This window comes from Gossypium hirsutum, chromosome A10 (assembly GCF_007990345.1).
Source record: "Gossypium hirsutum isolate 1008001.06 chromosome A10, Gossypium_hirsutum_v2.1, whole genome shotgun sequence".
NCBI classification, from domain to species: Eukaryota; Viridiplantae; Streptophyta; class Magnoliopsida; order Malvales; family Malvaceae; genus Gossypium; species Gossypium hirsutum.
In genome coordinates this window covers 1,229,252-1,246,963 of record NC_053433.1, presented here as the reverse complement: position 1 = coordinate 1,246,963, position 17,712 = coordinate 1,229,252, and the positions used below count along the sequence as shown (strand labels likewise).

At 31.3% G+C, this 17,712-nt stretch overlaps 5 protein-coding genes across 5 annotated transcripts; 4 read left to right on the top strand and 1 right to left on the bottom strand.

Annotated features, from left to right (window-relative positions):
- Positions 1–140: 140 nt before the first annotated feature.
- On the top strand, positions 141–1,490 carry LOC107925122 (ubiquitin domain-containing protein 7SL RNA1). The gene has a single exon (XM_016855693.2). The coding sequence runs from the start codon at positions 444–446 to the stop codon at positions 1,251–1,253; it is 810 nt and encodes a 269-aa protein (XP_016711182.1). The 5' UTR covers positions 141–443; the 3' UTR covers positions 1,254–1,490.
- Positions 1,491–2,770: 1,280 nt separating this feature from the next.
- On the top strand, positions 2,771–4,021 carry LOC107925174 (polyubiquitin). The gene has a single exon (XM_016855771.2). The coding sequence runs from the start codon at positions 2,959–2,961 to the stop codon at positions 3,874–3,876; it is 918 nt and encodes a 305-aa protein (XP_016711260.2). The 5' UTR covers positions 2,771–2,958; the 3' UTR covers positions 3,877–4,021.
- Positions 4,022–6,265: 2,244 nt separating this feature from the next.
- On the bottom strand, positions 6,266–8,383 carry LOC107924961 (probable xyloglucan endotransglucosylase/hydrolase protein 8). The gene is made up of 4 exons (XM_016855540.2): positions 8,131–8,383; positions 7,952–8,052; positions 7,662–7,864; positions 6,266–6,787 (listed from the first exon to the last, which is right to left on the bottom strand). The coding sequence occupies exons 1-4, from the start codon at positions 8,276–8,278 to the stop codon at positions 6,385–6,387; spliced, it is 855 nt and encodes a 284-aa protein (XP_016711029.2). The 5' UTR covers positions 8,279–8,383; the 3' UTR covers positions 6,266–6,384.
- A 2,484-nt stretch (positions 8,384–10,867) lies between these two features.
- LOC107925093 (nuclear transport factor 2B) lies at positions 10,868–12,068 on the top strand. The gene is made up of 2 exons (XM_016855660.2): positions 10,868–11,337; positions 11,911–12,068. The coding sequence occupies exons 1-2, from the start codon at positions 11,035–11,037 to the stop codon at positions 11,980–11,982; spliced, it is 375 nt and encodes a 124-aa protein (XP_016711149.1). The 5' UTR covers positions 10,868–11,034; the 3' UTR covers positions 11,983–12,068.
- A 2,328-nt stretch (positions 12,069–14,396) lies between these two features.
- LOC107924995 (CRIB domain-containing protein RIC10) lies at positions 14,397–16,975 on the top strand. Its single transcript, XM_016855569.2, has 5 exons — positions 14,397–14,802; positions 14,974–15,104; positions 15,215–15,318; positions 15,457–15,502; positions 16,352–16,975. Exons 2-5 carry the CDS (start codon positions 15,041–15,043, stop codon positions 16,525–16,527), a joined length of 390 nt encoding a protein of 129 aa, XP_016711058.2. The 5' UTR covers positions 14,397–14,802; positions 14,974–15,040; the 3' UTR covers positions 16,528–16,975.
- Positions 16,976–17,712: the final 737 nt, after the last annotated feature.

Genomic DNA, 17,712 nt, shown 5'->3' with positions numbered 1-17,712 from the left:
TACTCCATGAGTTGGCGGAAAATTAAATATTCAATTAAATGATTTTAAAGTTGAGGGCCCAATTATAATAAAAAGCATAGTTTAAGGACGTTTAACAGAATTAACCATAACTCTTACAAAACCAGTGAAAGGAATAAAAAGCAAAAAAATCCGCCAATTGTAAATGCATTGATTTTGTTTTTTTTCAACTTACAAGAACAAAATCCGAACCTTTTAAAGAGCATTTATATCACATAAATTCCACCCTCAAAATCTTCAAAAAAAGAAAGAAATCCAGAGCAGAAGAAGAAAATAAAAACAAAAAATCTGCAGCAAAATCAGCCTCACAGTTGCAATATATCGGATATTAGCTGTTAACAAACACCACATTCCTCGCATTACAATCAACTTTCTCTCTAAATCCACTCTCACCACCAAACCATTCTTTTCTTCAATCTTTTCAAATGGATGTCATCTTTGAAACCCAAAAAGGCAAACCATTTTCCATTGAAGTTGGTTTCTTTGATACTGTTCTTGAAATCAAAGAAAAGATTCATAAATACCATGGTATCTCTATCCCTCACCAAACCCTAATCTTTAATGGCAATGTCCTTCAAGATGATCGTGACGTTGAGTACTGTGAAATCCTTCAAAATTCCCGTATCCAACTCTTGGTTTCTTCTGATTCCGATATTAGTAACAGTACTAAACAACCCCAACCCAATGCCGCCGCCGCCGACCATCAACTTCCTTCGCCAGCCAAGAACGTACAGCTCAACAGCAATACCCCTTCGTCGAAAACCGTTGTTCCTTCAGAAACGGACGTAAACGACAACCCTTTACGATTAAAAGAGAAGGTGCATGGCCAAATGGACCCGGTTCCCGTTGACAGCCGATCGTCACGGGAATGTGAACTGGCGGAGAATAGTGATGTTGATGTTAATATAAAGCCATCCCCGACCGGGTCCGGTACTGGGTCTGCGGGTATAGCGGCGGGGACTCCGACGGCTGTGAAGAAACTGAAGCTGTTGGTTTTGCCAAAGTGTGGGACGAAGAAGATAGCGGTGGAAGTGAATGCGACGGATAATGTGAGTGAACTGAGAAAAGAACTGCAAAAGTTGCACCAAAGACTCCAGTTTCATTTACCACAAGAAGGGTATTTCTTTATTTATAAACAAAACGTTATGGACGATGATCGGTCGTTTAGGTGGCATCAAGTTGGACAAGGTGACACCATTGAAATCTTTAATGGTAGTGTTACTGGTGGATCATGAAATGTTTTTTTCTGTTCTTTTTCTTTTTCCAGTGTTGATTTTAAACTAGTTTAGTGATAATTAGGATGATTTTGAAAAGATGATAATACTTGGGTTTTCTTTACAAAATTTTATATTCTTGTTATCAATAGTTTTACCCCTTTATTTTGGTTTTTTTTTTGTTTAATTTCTAAAAGGAAACCATATGATTTTTGTTATGAAGCAATCTATATACCATATGCTTAGGGTTTTATCCAATGTGGGTTTATGATGAGAAAGGTTTAACATTGAAATGGTAAAGATAAATTTACCTTTTAAAGTAAGGATGAATAGAATCTAAATATTATATTATATAGGATTAATATATAATTTTGATTTTTTTTAAATGCGGTATTTGGGTTATTTTTTGTCGAGTCTGATACTTATATTTGACAATAGTTGGTACTCAAAGCTAATGATGTTAACTTTTTAATCTTTAATAGTTAGGTTTTAAGGTTTGATAAAAGTTAATTATTAATATTATTAGGTTTGATTTTTTCATTATTTTGTTAATAGAATAAATTTAGTGCTAATTATGAATCTGTTTAATTTTATGTTTAATTTGTCAAATACAATTCTATATACCTGAATTAATTTAGGTTTTAGGGTAAATTTGATGAAAGTTAAATGCTAATATTATTAGCTAATTAATATAAATTTTCATTAAATTAACTCTAAAATCAGAAATAAGCATTACTATCTTCATGTACCAAAATTCATGAAGAACTTTTGTCAAATATAGGTATCACATTAGTTCAAAAACTAACATGAGTATTATATTAGAAAAAAAAGTGTCAAATTTAGGTACCAATTTAGGAAACATGATCCTACACCATCTTCGCTTATGAATAGTCGGATACTCACATATACACGATAAGTAAAATTTATAAATACTCTCGAATACATATATATATATAAAGACTTTAATTTTGTGTGATTTTATAAATAAAATTTTTTATTTGACTCAATTTTTAAAAATCTGATTAGATTAAATATTAATATAAAATTTATCCCAAAAACATATAAAATTTAATTTTGTTCATTTCAATCCTCCCCTGATCTTATTTTAAAGCACAACCCATTAGCAACAAAAAATGGGCATCGTCTCCCTCAGAATCACCATTCGCCCATTCAAGAAAAAGCCCCAAAGTTACCATTTATTATTTTAAATATTAAAAATTTATTTATTATTTCCATAAAAAATATTTAAAAAACAATTTGATTCTTTAATTTAAACTTCTTGGAAGCATGGTAAAAGTCAGTCCACCAAGCACCAACCCCGCAACTTGCAGAGAAAATTAAATCCATGTGGGCCGAATGACAAAGACAAGTGGGCCCACTTTACTTTAACGAGTAACTTTCCGTCAATGACGACGTCTCCTTCCCTTTTCTTTCTTTCACTTTAAACCAAACACCTTTAAACGGAATAACTAACGGCAGTGAGACCCACCACCTAACCTTATATTATTAGATTCCTATTCCCTATGCCCAATTGATTAAGTAACCGTTACGTGTCCAATAACATTTAAACGTCACGTCTTCTTACGTGTCGAATTTTTATTCGTTTGTCATTTTCGAAGTTTTCCTATAAAGGAAGCCCACCGCTTGCCTTATTTTCTATCTGAAGCAATTTGTTTGCTCTGTATATTGAAATTTTCTTTCTCGATTTTCTCTTTAGCCAAAAAAGATGCAGATCTTCGTCAAGACTCTAACCGGCAAGACGATCACTCTCGAGGTCGAGAGCTCCGACACGATCGACAACGTGAAGACCAAAATCCAAGATAAGGAAGGCATCCCTCCAGACCAGCAGCGTCTGATCTTCGCCGGAAAACAGCTTGAGGACGGCCGGACCTTGGCCGATTACAACATCCAAAAGGAGTCAACTCTCCACCTCGTCCTCCGTTTGCGCGGTGGGATGCAAATCTTCGTGAAAACCTTGACCGGCAAGACAATCACTCTCGAGGTCGAGAGCTCCGACACGATCGACAACGTTAAGGCGAAGATCCAAGACAAGGAAGGCATCCCCCCAGACCAGCAACGTCTCATCTTCGCCGGAAAACAACTTGAAGACGGCCGTACCTTGGCCGACTACAACATCCAGAAGGAGTCAACGCTCCATCTTGTCCTTCGTTTGCGTGGCGGGATGCAAATCTTCGTTAAGACGCTTACGGGAAAGACGATCACTCTCGAGGTCGAGAGCTCTGACACGATCGACAACGTGAAAGCCAAAATCCAAGACAAGGAAGGCATCCCGCCAGACCAGCAACGTCTCATCTTCGCCGGAAAGCAACTCGAGGACGGGCGGACTTTAGCCGATTACAATATCCAGAAGGAATCGACTCTTCATCTGGTCCTGCGTCTTCGAGGTGGGATGCAGATCTTCGTCAAGACTTTGACCGGTAAGACGATTACTTTAGAAGTGGAGAGCTCGGATACGATTGATAACGTGAAAGCGAAGATTCAGGACAAAGAAGGAATTCCACCAGATCAGCAAAGGTTGATTTTTGCTGGGAAACAACTGGAAGACGGAAGGACTTTGGCTGATTACAATATTCAAAAGGAGTCCACTCTTCACCTTGTTCTTCGTCTTCGTGGTGGGTTCTAAGCCTTAAGGTCTCCCTTAATGTGGGTTTTCTGGTTTTACGTGAAGGACTGTGCCCTGTAATGGCCTTTTAAATAATTTCTAGTCTTTGTTTACCGGTTGCATCTATGTATGGTTTCTCTTTGAATGGAATTTGCATATTTACCTATATTCTCTATTCTTCGTAAACTATTTATCTTGGATGTGAAAGATTTCCAATAATCTGGAATTAAGAAAGGTTTTAAGCTCAAAGAAAAATAAATCAGAGAATACGGTATAAACGCTTGTCATCGAGAAAATCAGAGAAAATATAAGCTATATCAAGAAAATCGCCAAATCCTTGGAATAAATGTGCCTAGGAACTTTTCTAATACGGATTCAAATCAAATCGGAGTTTCTGCTCTCTCATTTTATCTGTTGATTTTCTCGGCATTCAATCAATAGAGTTTAGCCCTCCATTGCTCTTTCACCGCCGTCACCACCACTCCTTTCTCACTTAATCCCAATGTTTCCTTCCATTTTTGCTCTAAACCCAGATCCAAATTGTTCCCGCAGTCCATTTCCCTCTCTCTTGTTTTCCCCTCTTCTCAAGCAAAGAAACCCTTTACTTTTCCTTACTGGTGTCACTTCCCAAAACGACAACGATACACCACCTCAAACGACACCTTCTCCTCCTCCGCCACCGCAAGGAGCTAAACTCCTCCTTTTCCTCATCTCAATTTCAATAGGCAATAGCAGCAGGGAAAGAAGAATAAGAATAACGAGGGACAAGAACTTGAGACAACCCTTTGGTGCTTCAATGGAAACAAAAGCAGAAGATGAAAGATGATCGTTGCTGCCATGGATGATGTTTTCAACAGCTTGAAAAATCTTCTATTTTTCCAAATTTCAATCTTCTATTTTTTTTTTCTTTCTGCTCGTCCCTTCCCTCCTCAAAATAAATTATGTCCCTTCGGCTGCTAATGATGTCTAACCTGACTAATTAACTGGTCACATCAGTTAATTAATGAGTCACGTCACTTATCTTGTTATGTCTATAATTGAAAATGTTAGTGAGTAATTGATTTGTCATTTTTTAATAACGTTAGTGATTGTTTTAATTTTTTTAAAGTTTAATGGCTAATTGAAAGTTTTGTGATTATTTTTTTTATTTTATTAAAGTTGAGTGACTATTTGTAATATATTACTACCAAAAAAATTGACTCTAATTTATATTTTATTAATTATAAGAAATTGGTTAATTAATTAATTTAGAAAAAATTATGTTCATGATCACTAAACTATTAATAAATTTACGTTTTGGTTACTTAACTTTAAAAAGTTGTAAAATGATCATTAAACTATTTAAAAGTAAAATTTTTTATTTAAGTCATTGGACTATTAAATTCTTTTAACTACTTTGGCTAGTGAGTTTCAAACTACAATTTGACTTTTGGTACAATAAATCAATACATATCTACAAGTAGAAGAATATATATTATATCCAAATTGATTTATCGATTAATATCCGATATAAAAAAAAAAGAAAACTATTTAGATTTTGGTTCGCAGATTCATGACGTTCAAATTGTTTCATATAAAAAAACTGAACTATAGAAGAGAAGCGAAAGAAGAGTTTTTGATTAGTATAGGCAGTGTGAATAAAGGTCATACAATAGTGATTTTAACAACTCAATGACTAAAATGAAAACTTTCAAATAATTCAATAACCATTTTGTAACTTTATGTCTTCTTTGTTACTATAATAACGAAAGTGTCAATTAACTTAAGGTTCAATTGACTATTGGTTAAGATTTATGTTTATTAATTACTTAGTTAAATTTAGGGATTAGTCAAATTAAATTTGATATTCAATTTTTTAATTAAATCGATTTAACATTTTTTTTATATAATGTTTACTTCTAGTCATAACGTTACTTCTTCACTTAAGTAAAATGGAATGGATAGTTTTTTAATTATTATAATAGCAATAATATCAACTTAATTAAGACTAAATCAATAGTCAATAGTCAATTTAATGCTCTACATAACTATTATAATAAACATTATAATTTTATTAGTTAAAATTGAAAATATTATTTATCCAAATTAAAGTAAAAGATAAAAGCACCGAGGAGATCATTGTATTAGGAGTCGGATTACATTTTATGCTCTATTAAAAAAATAAATTAATCTCTATACTTTAAATCAAAGAACAAACTGGTTATTCTTTAAAAAATTCCATCTATTTTTACTATTAAAAACGAGTTCATATATGTTAGAATTAAGTGCATGTGACATGCAACATGTAATTATTTGATTATTTATCAGTCACACTAATTTTTAAAAGATAAAAATTTTAAAAATTAATTTATTCTTTAATCTAAAATACAAAAATCTCTATTATACTAAATTATATATAAGACAGGTGGAATATGCAAACATCTCAGATCTCATATCATAAATAATAATTACATTATTTAACTCCATTTCGAAAATAAATAAATAAAATACAAAAAAAAATTCTCACCTGATAATAGCTCCTTAAAAATCCTAACCCCAAGGACTCAACGAACACTCCGCAGGCAATTTAGGGTACCGATCAGTATCCTTACAATAATCATAAATCACAAGGTTTCTTTGTACCCAAGCAAAATCCATCTTTTGAGAATCAGTTAAATGCCAAGCCTGGTATTGGTCCCACCATTTCTTAGTAGTAGTCGATACACAAGCAGGGTACGGGTCTTCCCATTGGCACCCATCGACGCTAAAATCCTTGTAAGATGAAACGAACGGAGCTTTTTTCCAGTCGGTTTTCTCGAGCCCACCTCTAGTCGCCCAGTCATCAGCGTTCCATATACTGGAGAATAAGTACATCGGCTTCTCGTTGGGGAAGAAATCGTTTTTCTCGCCGTTGTTTTTGAATACTCTGATCGGAACTCTATCTACGAAGAATCTGTGTTTTCAATGATTGAATTTTCAGTTTCAGATTTGAATAACAATGTACTTGGGTAGTACTTATTTGAAAATGACTGATTTTATTTGGTCGAATTCTGGTTTTGGTCCTTTTACTATGCAAAAAATTTCGATTTAGTCACTATTATTTTCTTGGTTTATTTATGCTCTCTGTTTCTATATTCTCTAGAAGTTAAAAATTTAATTGATAATATATAATCAAATTTTAATAATTGAACTTTAATTTTTATATCAAACCTTTGCATATTCCATCAATAGTTTTATCAATTGAATTTTAATTTTCAAATTAAACAAATAAATGAATTAAATCTCTAAAATTAAAAATAAAGAGACTAAATTTCTAAAATTTGAAGAATACAAGGAATGAAATTATAATTAATCCTAATATCAGTGTTAACAAAAACTGTTAACCATCGCTCCCTAAATTATGACCTAAAATTTTTCTTAAAAATATCCAATTCATCATAGTGACATAATTAACTGTTATATTTAGATTAGGTAAAAATATTATAAGCGTGTAAGCTAATCTTTATATGTTAGATCAAAGAATAAATCAGTCATTTTTATTAAAAACTTAATCAAAATTGTGATGTAATGTATACCTTATGTTGAGATACAGAGAGCAATTTTTAATAGTAAAAAATAAATAAATTTTTTAACAAAATAACTAAGTTGCTCTCTGATCTAATATATAGAGATTAATTTACTAATTTTTTTAATAAAAAGAACAAAATGCAATCTAAATTCTAGTACAACGACCTCTATTGTACTAAATTGAAGTAGTAAGATATTTTCCAATTTCAAGCATAATAATAGAGGGACCAAATCAAAATTTGACCAATTTAGGGACTTACACAATTTGGTGGTCATTCCACAGAATGGAATAAGAATGAAACTCTTCAGTAGGATCAAACCAAAGCATATGCCTCATTTCACGACCACCGACCCCATTTTTATACACGTTTGTCTGAATTAAATACGGCTGTCCTGTCCTATTCCCCAAGAACTCAAAATCCAGTTCATCACGTTCTGGTCCTGCCCCATTTTCAGAACACATCTGTAACACCACCACCCTTTTAAAACTTCACTGATGGAAAAAATATATATATCATAATATAAAAAATTATCATAGAAAAACACATACATAGTAAGCTGTAACAACGCCAGCAGAATCACCTCCGACTAACTTCAGTTTCATACTGAACCACCCAAATCTATATCTTTGCTTGGTTTGAAATCCACATCCTGAAAAATTGGTAAATCAATCAATCAAATTCAATAATGGAATCAAATTCTATGAAGAGACAAAGTTTAATGACATACCTGTTTCTTTGTCTAAGGAGAGGAACCAGGTGTTACCATCTTCAGAGGTTTTGAAATGATTTTCAGACCACATTATACTGAAGTTGTCTTCAAATGGAGATTGTGAACTAGCTGCTGCTAAAGCTGAAATGAAGAAGAGAGAAGCCATTGGAGAGACCCTTTTCTTCGTTTTGTTAGATTTGATGAGATTGATGGATCTCTGAGGGGGCCGGATGGGGATTGAATGATGAGTATTTGACGATGGGCGAGTTCATGTATGAAGGGGGTAGAATGGTATTTGTGTCTATTAATGATTTTGATAATGATTTGAATGTTCAAAATTGCCCTGATACTTCTTATTTAAAATATGTCTATTAATAAAAAGATGAAATAATTTTTTCAATAATGAAATTAGAGAGGTAAAAAAGTCTTTTTATTTATTTAAAATATCAAAATAATCGAATATATTAAATTTGACTCAAACCGATGTTATAAAGATGATTTTATAGACAAATTAGAATATTATTTGTAATTAAATTTAGAAGGGATGAGGGTCTTTTAGGGAATGATCCATGGAGAACAGAAAATTGAAAAGCCAGGCTGCAGTCCGATTGGAATTTACAAGTTATAAAAATGGAGAGTGGGGTCCATTTCTTACATGTCATAACATGACTGTTTTTTTTTGTCTTTATAAATAAATAATCAGCAAGTTCTTGGATTTGACAACTGGATTTGGCGGTCTGAATTTCGAGACCAACACTGCTTACTTCGCTGTTCACTGTCCCCGGAGCAGATCACTTTAATTGATTCCTTCAATCGTTATCGACTTGTCTGAAAATAGAATATATCAATACATTAGATTCAAAATTAATCTTTTTCCCATTTTTCTTTTAATATATTTTTCTTAAACTCTTTAATGAAGTAGGAAAAATGGCATTTTGTTATACTTACGTATAACATCAACCCGAGTCTTGGATAGAATTTGGGTCACCTACTCGAGATTTAGATAGGTCATTCCAATTGATTGAGTGAGAAGAGAATCGTGAGAGGACAGTAAGGGGTATTTGTAGACCCAGTTTATATGTAGGCTCGCAAGTTTAGTTTGTACAAATTAAGGGAAAGTCGCAATTTTAGCTTGCATGTGTCAAAAGAGCTCGTAGAAAGGAGACTGCATGCTCTGCAAGCAATTTAGAGAGAAATATGTGTCCAACAGACTTGAAGCCGGTATGAAATGTCAATATTGAGAATAAAAAGGACGCGTATTCTGCAGGCAACTAAAGTGAAACACGTGTTTAGTAAGTTTGAAATTCGCACGAAATGTTAGTGCTAGGAACGACGGAATCAAAACAAAATAGTGAAGTCTTATCGTGACCAATAATAACATATATAAATATTCAAATATTCCATTAATAAGATATGAGACAAATTCCTCAACACATTTAAAAATTATGACTTTTTTTTCCTCATTCATATATTTTATCCCCCAATAAGCTCTCAAATGTATGGCACTCAATTTGTATTAAAATTTAGTCTTTTTTTTATCCATTAATTTAGTCTCTCTTTTTTTTTCATCTCATAGAAACTACTCAAAATATTTTATTGCAACTTGAGAGATTAATAATAGTTAAAACACTTCTTCACATGATAGGGAATTGACACATGCTCATAATGTGGCACTCACATGCACCATATTTATAATCCTTGGGGATCACATGCAATAATGTAATAAGAAACATGGGTTGTTAACTGTCAAACATACCCTTTTGTCCATGTCCGAATTTGTAATACATATACATACAACTAGATTTATTGATGCATATTGCTTGGTTCTTGTTGTCTGCCTTCATTTGGTTTTGGTTCAAAGAGGACTAAGTAGGTAAACGAAACATATTTTCGTATCTAGATTCGATTGAGTTCAATTCAATTTAATCATAATTCGTCAATTTAAATTTTTAATAATTTAATTTAAAAAATTTAAATTCCAAAATCGAACGACTTAAAATAAAAAAAACTTAAACCTAAAATTAAACTGAATCTAAAATAACTTAAAAAATTTAAAACTTAAATTAACTCTTCAATTAAAAATTAACTCCACCATAAGACTATTTATTAAGCGGAAACCTAGTATCTAATAATAATCTACAAATGATTGGAAAAAAATGTAAATTCGAGTCATGAAATGGTTATTATTAGGGTTTTATTTAAATATCATATGGGAGAAGATTAATCTAATGACCCTCTTTCATCATGATAATAGCATCCATCTAAAGTGGATTAGGTGAAAAAGGATATATTCCTTACTTTCGTCCCACCTACAAGTTCCTCACTTTTCAACCTTTTGGCTGTCAATGTTTTTTTAATATTTTTATTTTTAGAATTTAATCTTTTTATTTTTTAATTTTTGATATTTAGGTCAAAATATTAACATTGTTAAATTAGTTGATATGACATTTTAAATTAAAAAAATACATCTTGTTGCTATGTAACTAAAAAAATAATTTTATAAAGAACCTGAATTTAACAAAAAAAAATTAAAATATTAACAATTGGACCTGAATTTTAAAACATTAAAAATAAAAATATAAAAACTAAATTTTAAATTTACAAAGAATATAGTAACTTATGGCATATTTTACCTTTTTTTCCTCACTTTTTCGTAAGTGACAACTGAGCTGATATGGCTTTTAAACATTCATCCCAAAAAAGTCTACGAATTATAGTGAACTCTTTATACTATAATTTCAATCCACCTCGCAAACATTGCGAATCAATGCAGCAGCGTCGATTCCCCCATCTTCCAAATTACCCTTTAGCTTTGCTTTACCTACAAGCTATGTTCTTTTATGGCATATTCATTTTCCTTACATTTTCAATATGCCATTGTGAGGAACCCTTCTTGCTTGCGTATTGAGCGATATAGGCAATATGGAAGAACAGATCGATTCGGTGGGGAAAGCTTTCGTCGATCATTACTACCATCTTTTCGATAACGATCGAAAAGCGATGTCTTCCCTTTACCAGCCGACTTCCATGTTGACGTTCGAGGGACAGAAATTACAAGGGGTTGAGGACATCATTACTAAGCTTACGCAGTTGCCATTCGATCAATGCCGACATGTGATCAGCACCGTCGATTCGCAACCGGCTTCAGTTACCGGTGGCATTGTTGTTTTCGTCAGTGGTAGTCTACAATTGCCCGGCGAAAACCATCCTCTACAGTTCAGCCAGGTACGTTGCTATTTCTTTGCTCAAATGTTTTGGTGTAATCATGTTTACAGTCCCTGTTTCCTTCTTCTTTTAATTTCAGTAATTTAATTTTGATTTAATAATTAAACCTAATTTTCATTAAATTAGATGTCACGTAATTAAATAGTAGAGGAACTAAAATCATTGATTAAAAATAGAAGATTAAAAATAAATCAAATGTACAAAAAGTACAAGGACTGGAACCACAATTACACCCAAATGTTTTACTCCGCACATTCAAGTAAATTATAAGATATTTAAATAATTTAATATAATTGTACATAAAATATTTTAAAAGCTTAAATAAAATATTAAATTATATTTAAAATTTTAATATAATAATACATAAATTATAAATTAATCTGATTTCCATATAGATAAATAAGAGTATTTTGATAATTTTTGCTAACACAAAAATCAAAAACACTTAAATACACTGTAATTTTGACCCCAAAAATCAGTTATTCTTGGTTGCTTCTGCTATAGAAAAGTACTAATAATGAAAAACGGGATGTTAGTTAATTTCTGACTTAATTACAATTATATGTATTGCAGATGTTTCATTTAAGTCCCACTCCTCAAGGAAACTTCTTCGTGCTGAATGATATATTCCGCCTTAATTATTAATGTTGATATTACATATGGACCAAACATCTATGCTGTAAACTTGTGTTTTTTTTTTTCTTGAATAAAATAAAAGCTAAAGTTGCCTTGCCTTGCATTTCGTTTATTTATATAAATTTTGATACATTTGTTGTGTAATTCGACTTTGTCCCAATTTTTTCAAAGTCGACAAATTATTCACTAGGGAACTCTGATTATCTTCATTCATGCCATTATCAATCATTGCACATATTTTATCCCCTTTATTGCTTTACTTAGATCAAATCGAGTTTAAATGTGGATTTCTCTTAAAAATACTATATGGGTTACGGCTTATTGGCTTTCTTGCCAATGCAGTGCCTCCGTGGTGGATATATGGCCCAAGACAGATGGGCCACAAAGTATAAAGCAATAGCCTCCAATTGTAGTAAACTCATATTTGGACCGGTAGTCAATAGGCAAGTGAAATGGACTCTTAAACCGGGAGTAAAGCTTTTTCGAATTTTTTAGTAAAGATATATTATCTTGAAATTTTTACTTGGGTATCGAACATTTTATCACTCAACTCATCAGACGTTGATAGAAGTGTAAATGAGATATTAATATTCACAAATTATTCAAGTTCGACTCAAAAGAAAGTTTAAATTCAATTTAATTACTATTAAGCTGAGCTCAAAGCATATACTAAGTTAAATTGGAGCATCATGATGCTTGATCGAATGGCTCGCGAGCCTAATAAGCTTTTCCTTTTCATATATTTTTATATTATAAACTTACATTTTACCTTTATTATGAAAAAAAAATCTCATATATGAACGAACTAATTAAATTTATACTCAAATAATTCGATTAAATCTCAAGGTAAGCTAAATCTTAAACTAAATATCAAACCTTGGATTTTGAGTTGACAACATGTTAATAATAATAAAAGTTGTGTTTCATTGAAAGAGACAGCTGCCCTAAACGTGGCTGCAACAAGCAACAATGCTCACCATAACTAACCTAATCAGCTATTAATTTCCAAATAGCTGTATTGGATTGCAATATGATTTGGTGACAATCAATTTATGATATTATAAAAATAAACCCCAAAAGAATTTCATAAGCAATATACAACTTCAAATTGGTCCATAGTTGATGAAAATTATATATATATATGTTAATTATCAAATAATATGAAATGATTCTTTCATGTTTTTGATTTTTTTGATACTTTCTTTCCTCTATAGGGACCATCCTTGAAATTTTACCATATTTGCGTTAGGTGAAAAACCAACAAATTTCTATCTTTACTCTTTTTTTTTATATATATATTTTGTAGGATAGATTTTAAATTATTATTTGTATAATTAGGTTTTCTTTGTGACATTAAATGTGAGGTCAAATTATTTGATTTGAAGTATACTTAAAAGCACTTAGTCAATTGTAAAAATATATCCACCTATTACACAAATGATTTAGATTTAATATATTAAATAAATAATACTCTTAAATTTTAATGATATTATATTTTATTTTTTTTAAATAAATTAGATTTGAGTTTTTTATATAGTAGGTACAGATATATTTACAATTTGACGCACATGTTTTAAAAATATTCCATGTCAATAGGGGCGAAAGACAAGAACTGTGTGATGAGGGGTCAAGATAGAAGTAAAAAGATTGTAGGGGACAAAAATGTAAATTTTCATTTCACAAAGAAACTAGAAGGTTTTAAATTGAATTATTAATACTTGGGAGGGGTTAAGGTTGGAATTATACCATCAATCAAGGGGGACTAAAGTAGGAATAAACTAGCTACTCAAATTCAATTCGAAAAATACTCAAACTCGATTAGTAATTATCAAGCCAAGCTTGAATAGTTTGAACTATTAATCAAATCGAATTTGAATTTAATAATACTCAATTCAAACAATTCGTGATCCTTATTAAATATATATATTTTAAATATTTTTATATTATTAAATCATGTTATTTAATTAACTTAATATACTTTGTTATTCTCAAGTTTGAAGCTTGAATACATACAAGCTTATAACTCAATTATATCTCAAGCCTATCTCGAGCTGAAAAATAGATGTATGATTGAGCTTGAGTCAAGTATCAAGCTCCGAAAATTCGAGTTGAGACCAAACTTGAGCTTGCCAATATTCGAGTTCGGCTCGATTACACCCTTATAGCTAATCCCTTGCCTACCTTTGTATGTATGATTCGATCCAGAAACTGACGAAAACACGTAAATAATATAACACTAATATTTTGATGATTTAATTAAAAAATATATTTTTTTTAAATTTAGAGATGAATTTAAAATCTAAATTTGGTATAATTAATTCACAAAATTACGTCATAGTTAACAAGAAATCTTCAAAACTGCAACAGTTGTGTATGAACTGTGGTCAAATATACTTCTTTTTTATCTCTCTCCGATATCTGCAGCTATTTTTGCCCGCATTTAACGAGATAGTATTTTGTATTTGTCTTTTCATTGTTGCCTTAAAAACACATAATCAAAAACCTGAGTTCCGCATTTTACTCGATCTCTGTTGTTTCTAATCTCTTGTCTTTCAAAACCCAATTATCTCACCTTTCACACCTTCTCATTCTTCTTCATTTCATGGTCTTCATTCATTTGCTTCCATTTTCTTTTAAAAATGGATCATTGATCTCTATCTGTTTGATCTTTTTCCTCTTAGACCTTCCCTTCTTTGCATCTTTTTGCACATTCATCAATACCATTAGTAAACAACATGATCAATGGAACCTTGCATCAATACTTGGAGGAGATTAAGGAATAGTTGCTTCTCTCTTGAATCTTTTAGCTATCATCAACGTGCTCTATAGGTAAATTCTTATATCACCCGATAAATACTAAGCTTTGTTTCACGGGCAATAATAATAAAGTTCCCTCAGTCACATGTATTTTACTCCTTTGATATGCAGCAACTTTTTGTCCTTTTTCTACTGTTTTTTAAGTGTTTTTGGTGATCTAAATTACAACTATTTCTCCACCAGGCAAAAACATAATCTCTCTCACATTTATTTGAAAACGGCTGTTCCATTGTGTTCTTAGTCCATTATCATGTCTACCAAGTCCAAGATCAAAGGGATCTACAAAAGTTTCAAATACATTTCTCAACTCTTTGGTAACTCCCTTTTCATATACACTTCTGTATGCATTTATTTGAGCATGTTTTCTGGTATTATTGCTTTGCAACTAAGGTAGGAAAAGGGTTTTTTTTCTTTTTTTCTGTAGTTGTGAAGGAGAGAGAGATGGAAATTGGGTACCCCACAGATGTTAAACATGTAGCACATATTGGCTGGGATGGCCCTCCTGGCAGTGGCACTGCACCAAGTTGGGTATGTTTTTTCTAAATATTTTGCATTACTTTTACATACTTTTGGATATTCAAATACTACTATCATTGTAGGCCAAAGTGGTGTGTGTTGTGTTTTATCTCTTAATTTGTTGCCTTGGCCTGGATCCCTTGATTGCAGATGAATGAATTCAAGACAGTCCCTGAATTCACAACAACATCAATAGGTATAAGTTTCCTGTTTCAACATGGTTCAATTTACCTTATCTTTTTGTATGTAGAGTTATATGTGTGCACGTTGCTAACAAGATATTGGTCCAGTTACAATAATTTAAGTGTTTTCAAGTTTGTGTTTGGTTTCTGTTCGTAATCTCTTTCCCCTTGAAACGAAAACGAAAAGTGAAATTTGTAGTAAACATAAGAGGTAAAGGCCTTTCACCCTACACCCAAATATAATTAATATATATATATGCATGGACGTTTAGATGTAAATAAATAATAGAAAAGAATATTAAAATACAGAGAATAGTAGGCAAAAAGTCAAGTTTATATCATGTGCGTAGTTTCATAATGAGACAATAGTAAAAACAAAGACCTTTTTTCAGATATCATGGGATTTTTTTTGAATGTCTCAATTTGTCGATGCTAAGTTTGAATGATATGAAGAAAGTTTTTTAGATTATTTGCTCCCAATAGGAAGAGTTTTGGCTCTTTTGTCACGAGACAAAACTTTCATCTCAAGGGGAATCTATATAGGTTTACCTTGTCCTAATAATAGATCATTTCTCTAGTCCCTTGCAATAACTTCACTCTTGTTTTTCATATGTTAAATTTTGGTTTTGATCCCTTTAATATGATCAAATGTGGGATTGAGTCCTTATACTTTAATTTAACTATTCCAGTTACAATAGTCACTTGGATATTTCTTAAAAACACCCTTTCCAATACAAAAGAAATTCATGTCAGCATGATGACTAAATCCAAATTTGAGCATAGTAGAGAGATCAAAACCATAAGTTGACCCTTTTTTGTCATATTCCTCTTCTTTTAACTATGATCTCAATATGTTGTGACAGATTTTGGACAATCCATGGGATCCCAACCTGCAACAGAGATGATAAGGAACCTATCAGCCAAGGACATGCCAAATGTTCCCAAGAAACAAAAATGGAAAAAGAAGAGCAGTTCATCAAAATCTTCACTGAAGGCTACATACACTCAACTGGGTTCATCAACAGACTTTGAAGCTTAGAAAATCATCATCATGCAGCATTGTGGATTTTGACTTTCAAACAACTGATTCAAGGTATATTCATGGAGATAACAAAGTAAGTTGTAGGAACTTAAAAAGCAAATGCTTGTGTAAATTAGATTTTCATATGTTGATTTTATGAACATAAGGAATGATTATGGTCCAAAAAGGGTATGAAGATATTTTGGCTTACGGAATAAAATTTTATTAATATCGAAATTTTTTGTTTGTTTTAGTTTCTTAAAGCCCCATTACTCAGCTGATAATAGCAGAGAAGAGTTTGGGCCTACAGCCAGTTCCTGGTGGAAACCCAATAATAAAAGAGGCTTTTTAAAGCCCATTTTTATTGGTGGTGGCATGCATTCATCATGACTAATAAAATGAGTGAAATTTCTATGGAAGTCGATGTTTTTGAAGTAAAGTTTTGGATTTGAGTATTGTGAATTAAGCAAATATTGTTGAGAGAATTTGTCCTGAGGTAAAATTAGGAATAGTGTAATGGAACCCGAGTTAAAATAAAAATTTTCGGACATTTAAGCTAATTTATTTAATAAACAAGTATTATTGGGATTAAATTATTAATATTTTTAAAATTTTATATAATTTAATTTTTTTGAGTTTTTATTATTTTTTGAAATTTTTATTTTTGATTTTTTTTTAAATGGATCAATTTAGTCATTTCTAAAATTGAATAGGACCCAAATTTACTATTTATATCAATTTATTACTTTTTTTTTTCAGATATCCATATTATAAAAATTTAATTTAACTTGAATTTGAATAACTAAAATACTTCTTTAAATTAATCCAAAAATAACTCTATTCAATTGACTTAAAATTTAAAACAAAAATTCTCCTCGAAACGAATAACCTATAATTAAAAAGAAAAAAAAATACTGGCCAAAAAAGTCTACTGTTAAATAATTGTTATGTAATGTCACTTCTTGCATGCCCAAAAATGAATGTTAAATAATTACAAACCCTGTTTCCATTTTTTTTTGTCCAAAATAAACAAAAAAAAACTCAAGTAAATAAACAAAAGAAGAAAATAAAAACTTAGTACATATTAGAATATTGAAGGAATGGAAGGACATTTTAGTTAATAATTTGGTTGAAATGTTTTAAAACATCCTGAATTTTTAAACCTATCATTAATGATGATTAACAATATTATAACCAAACACC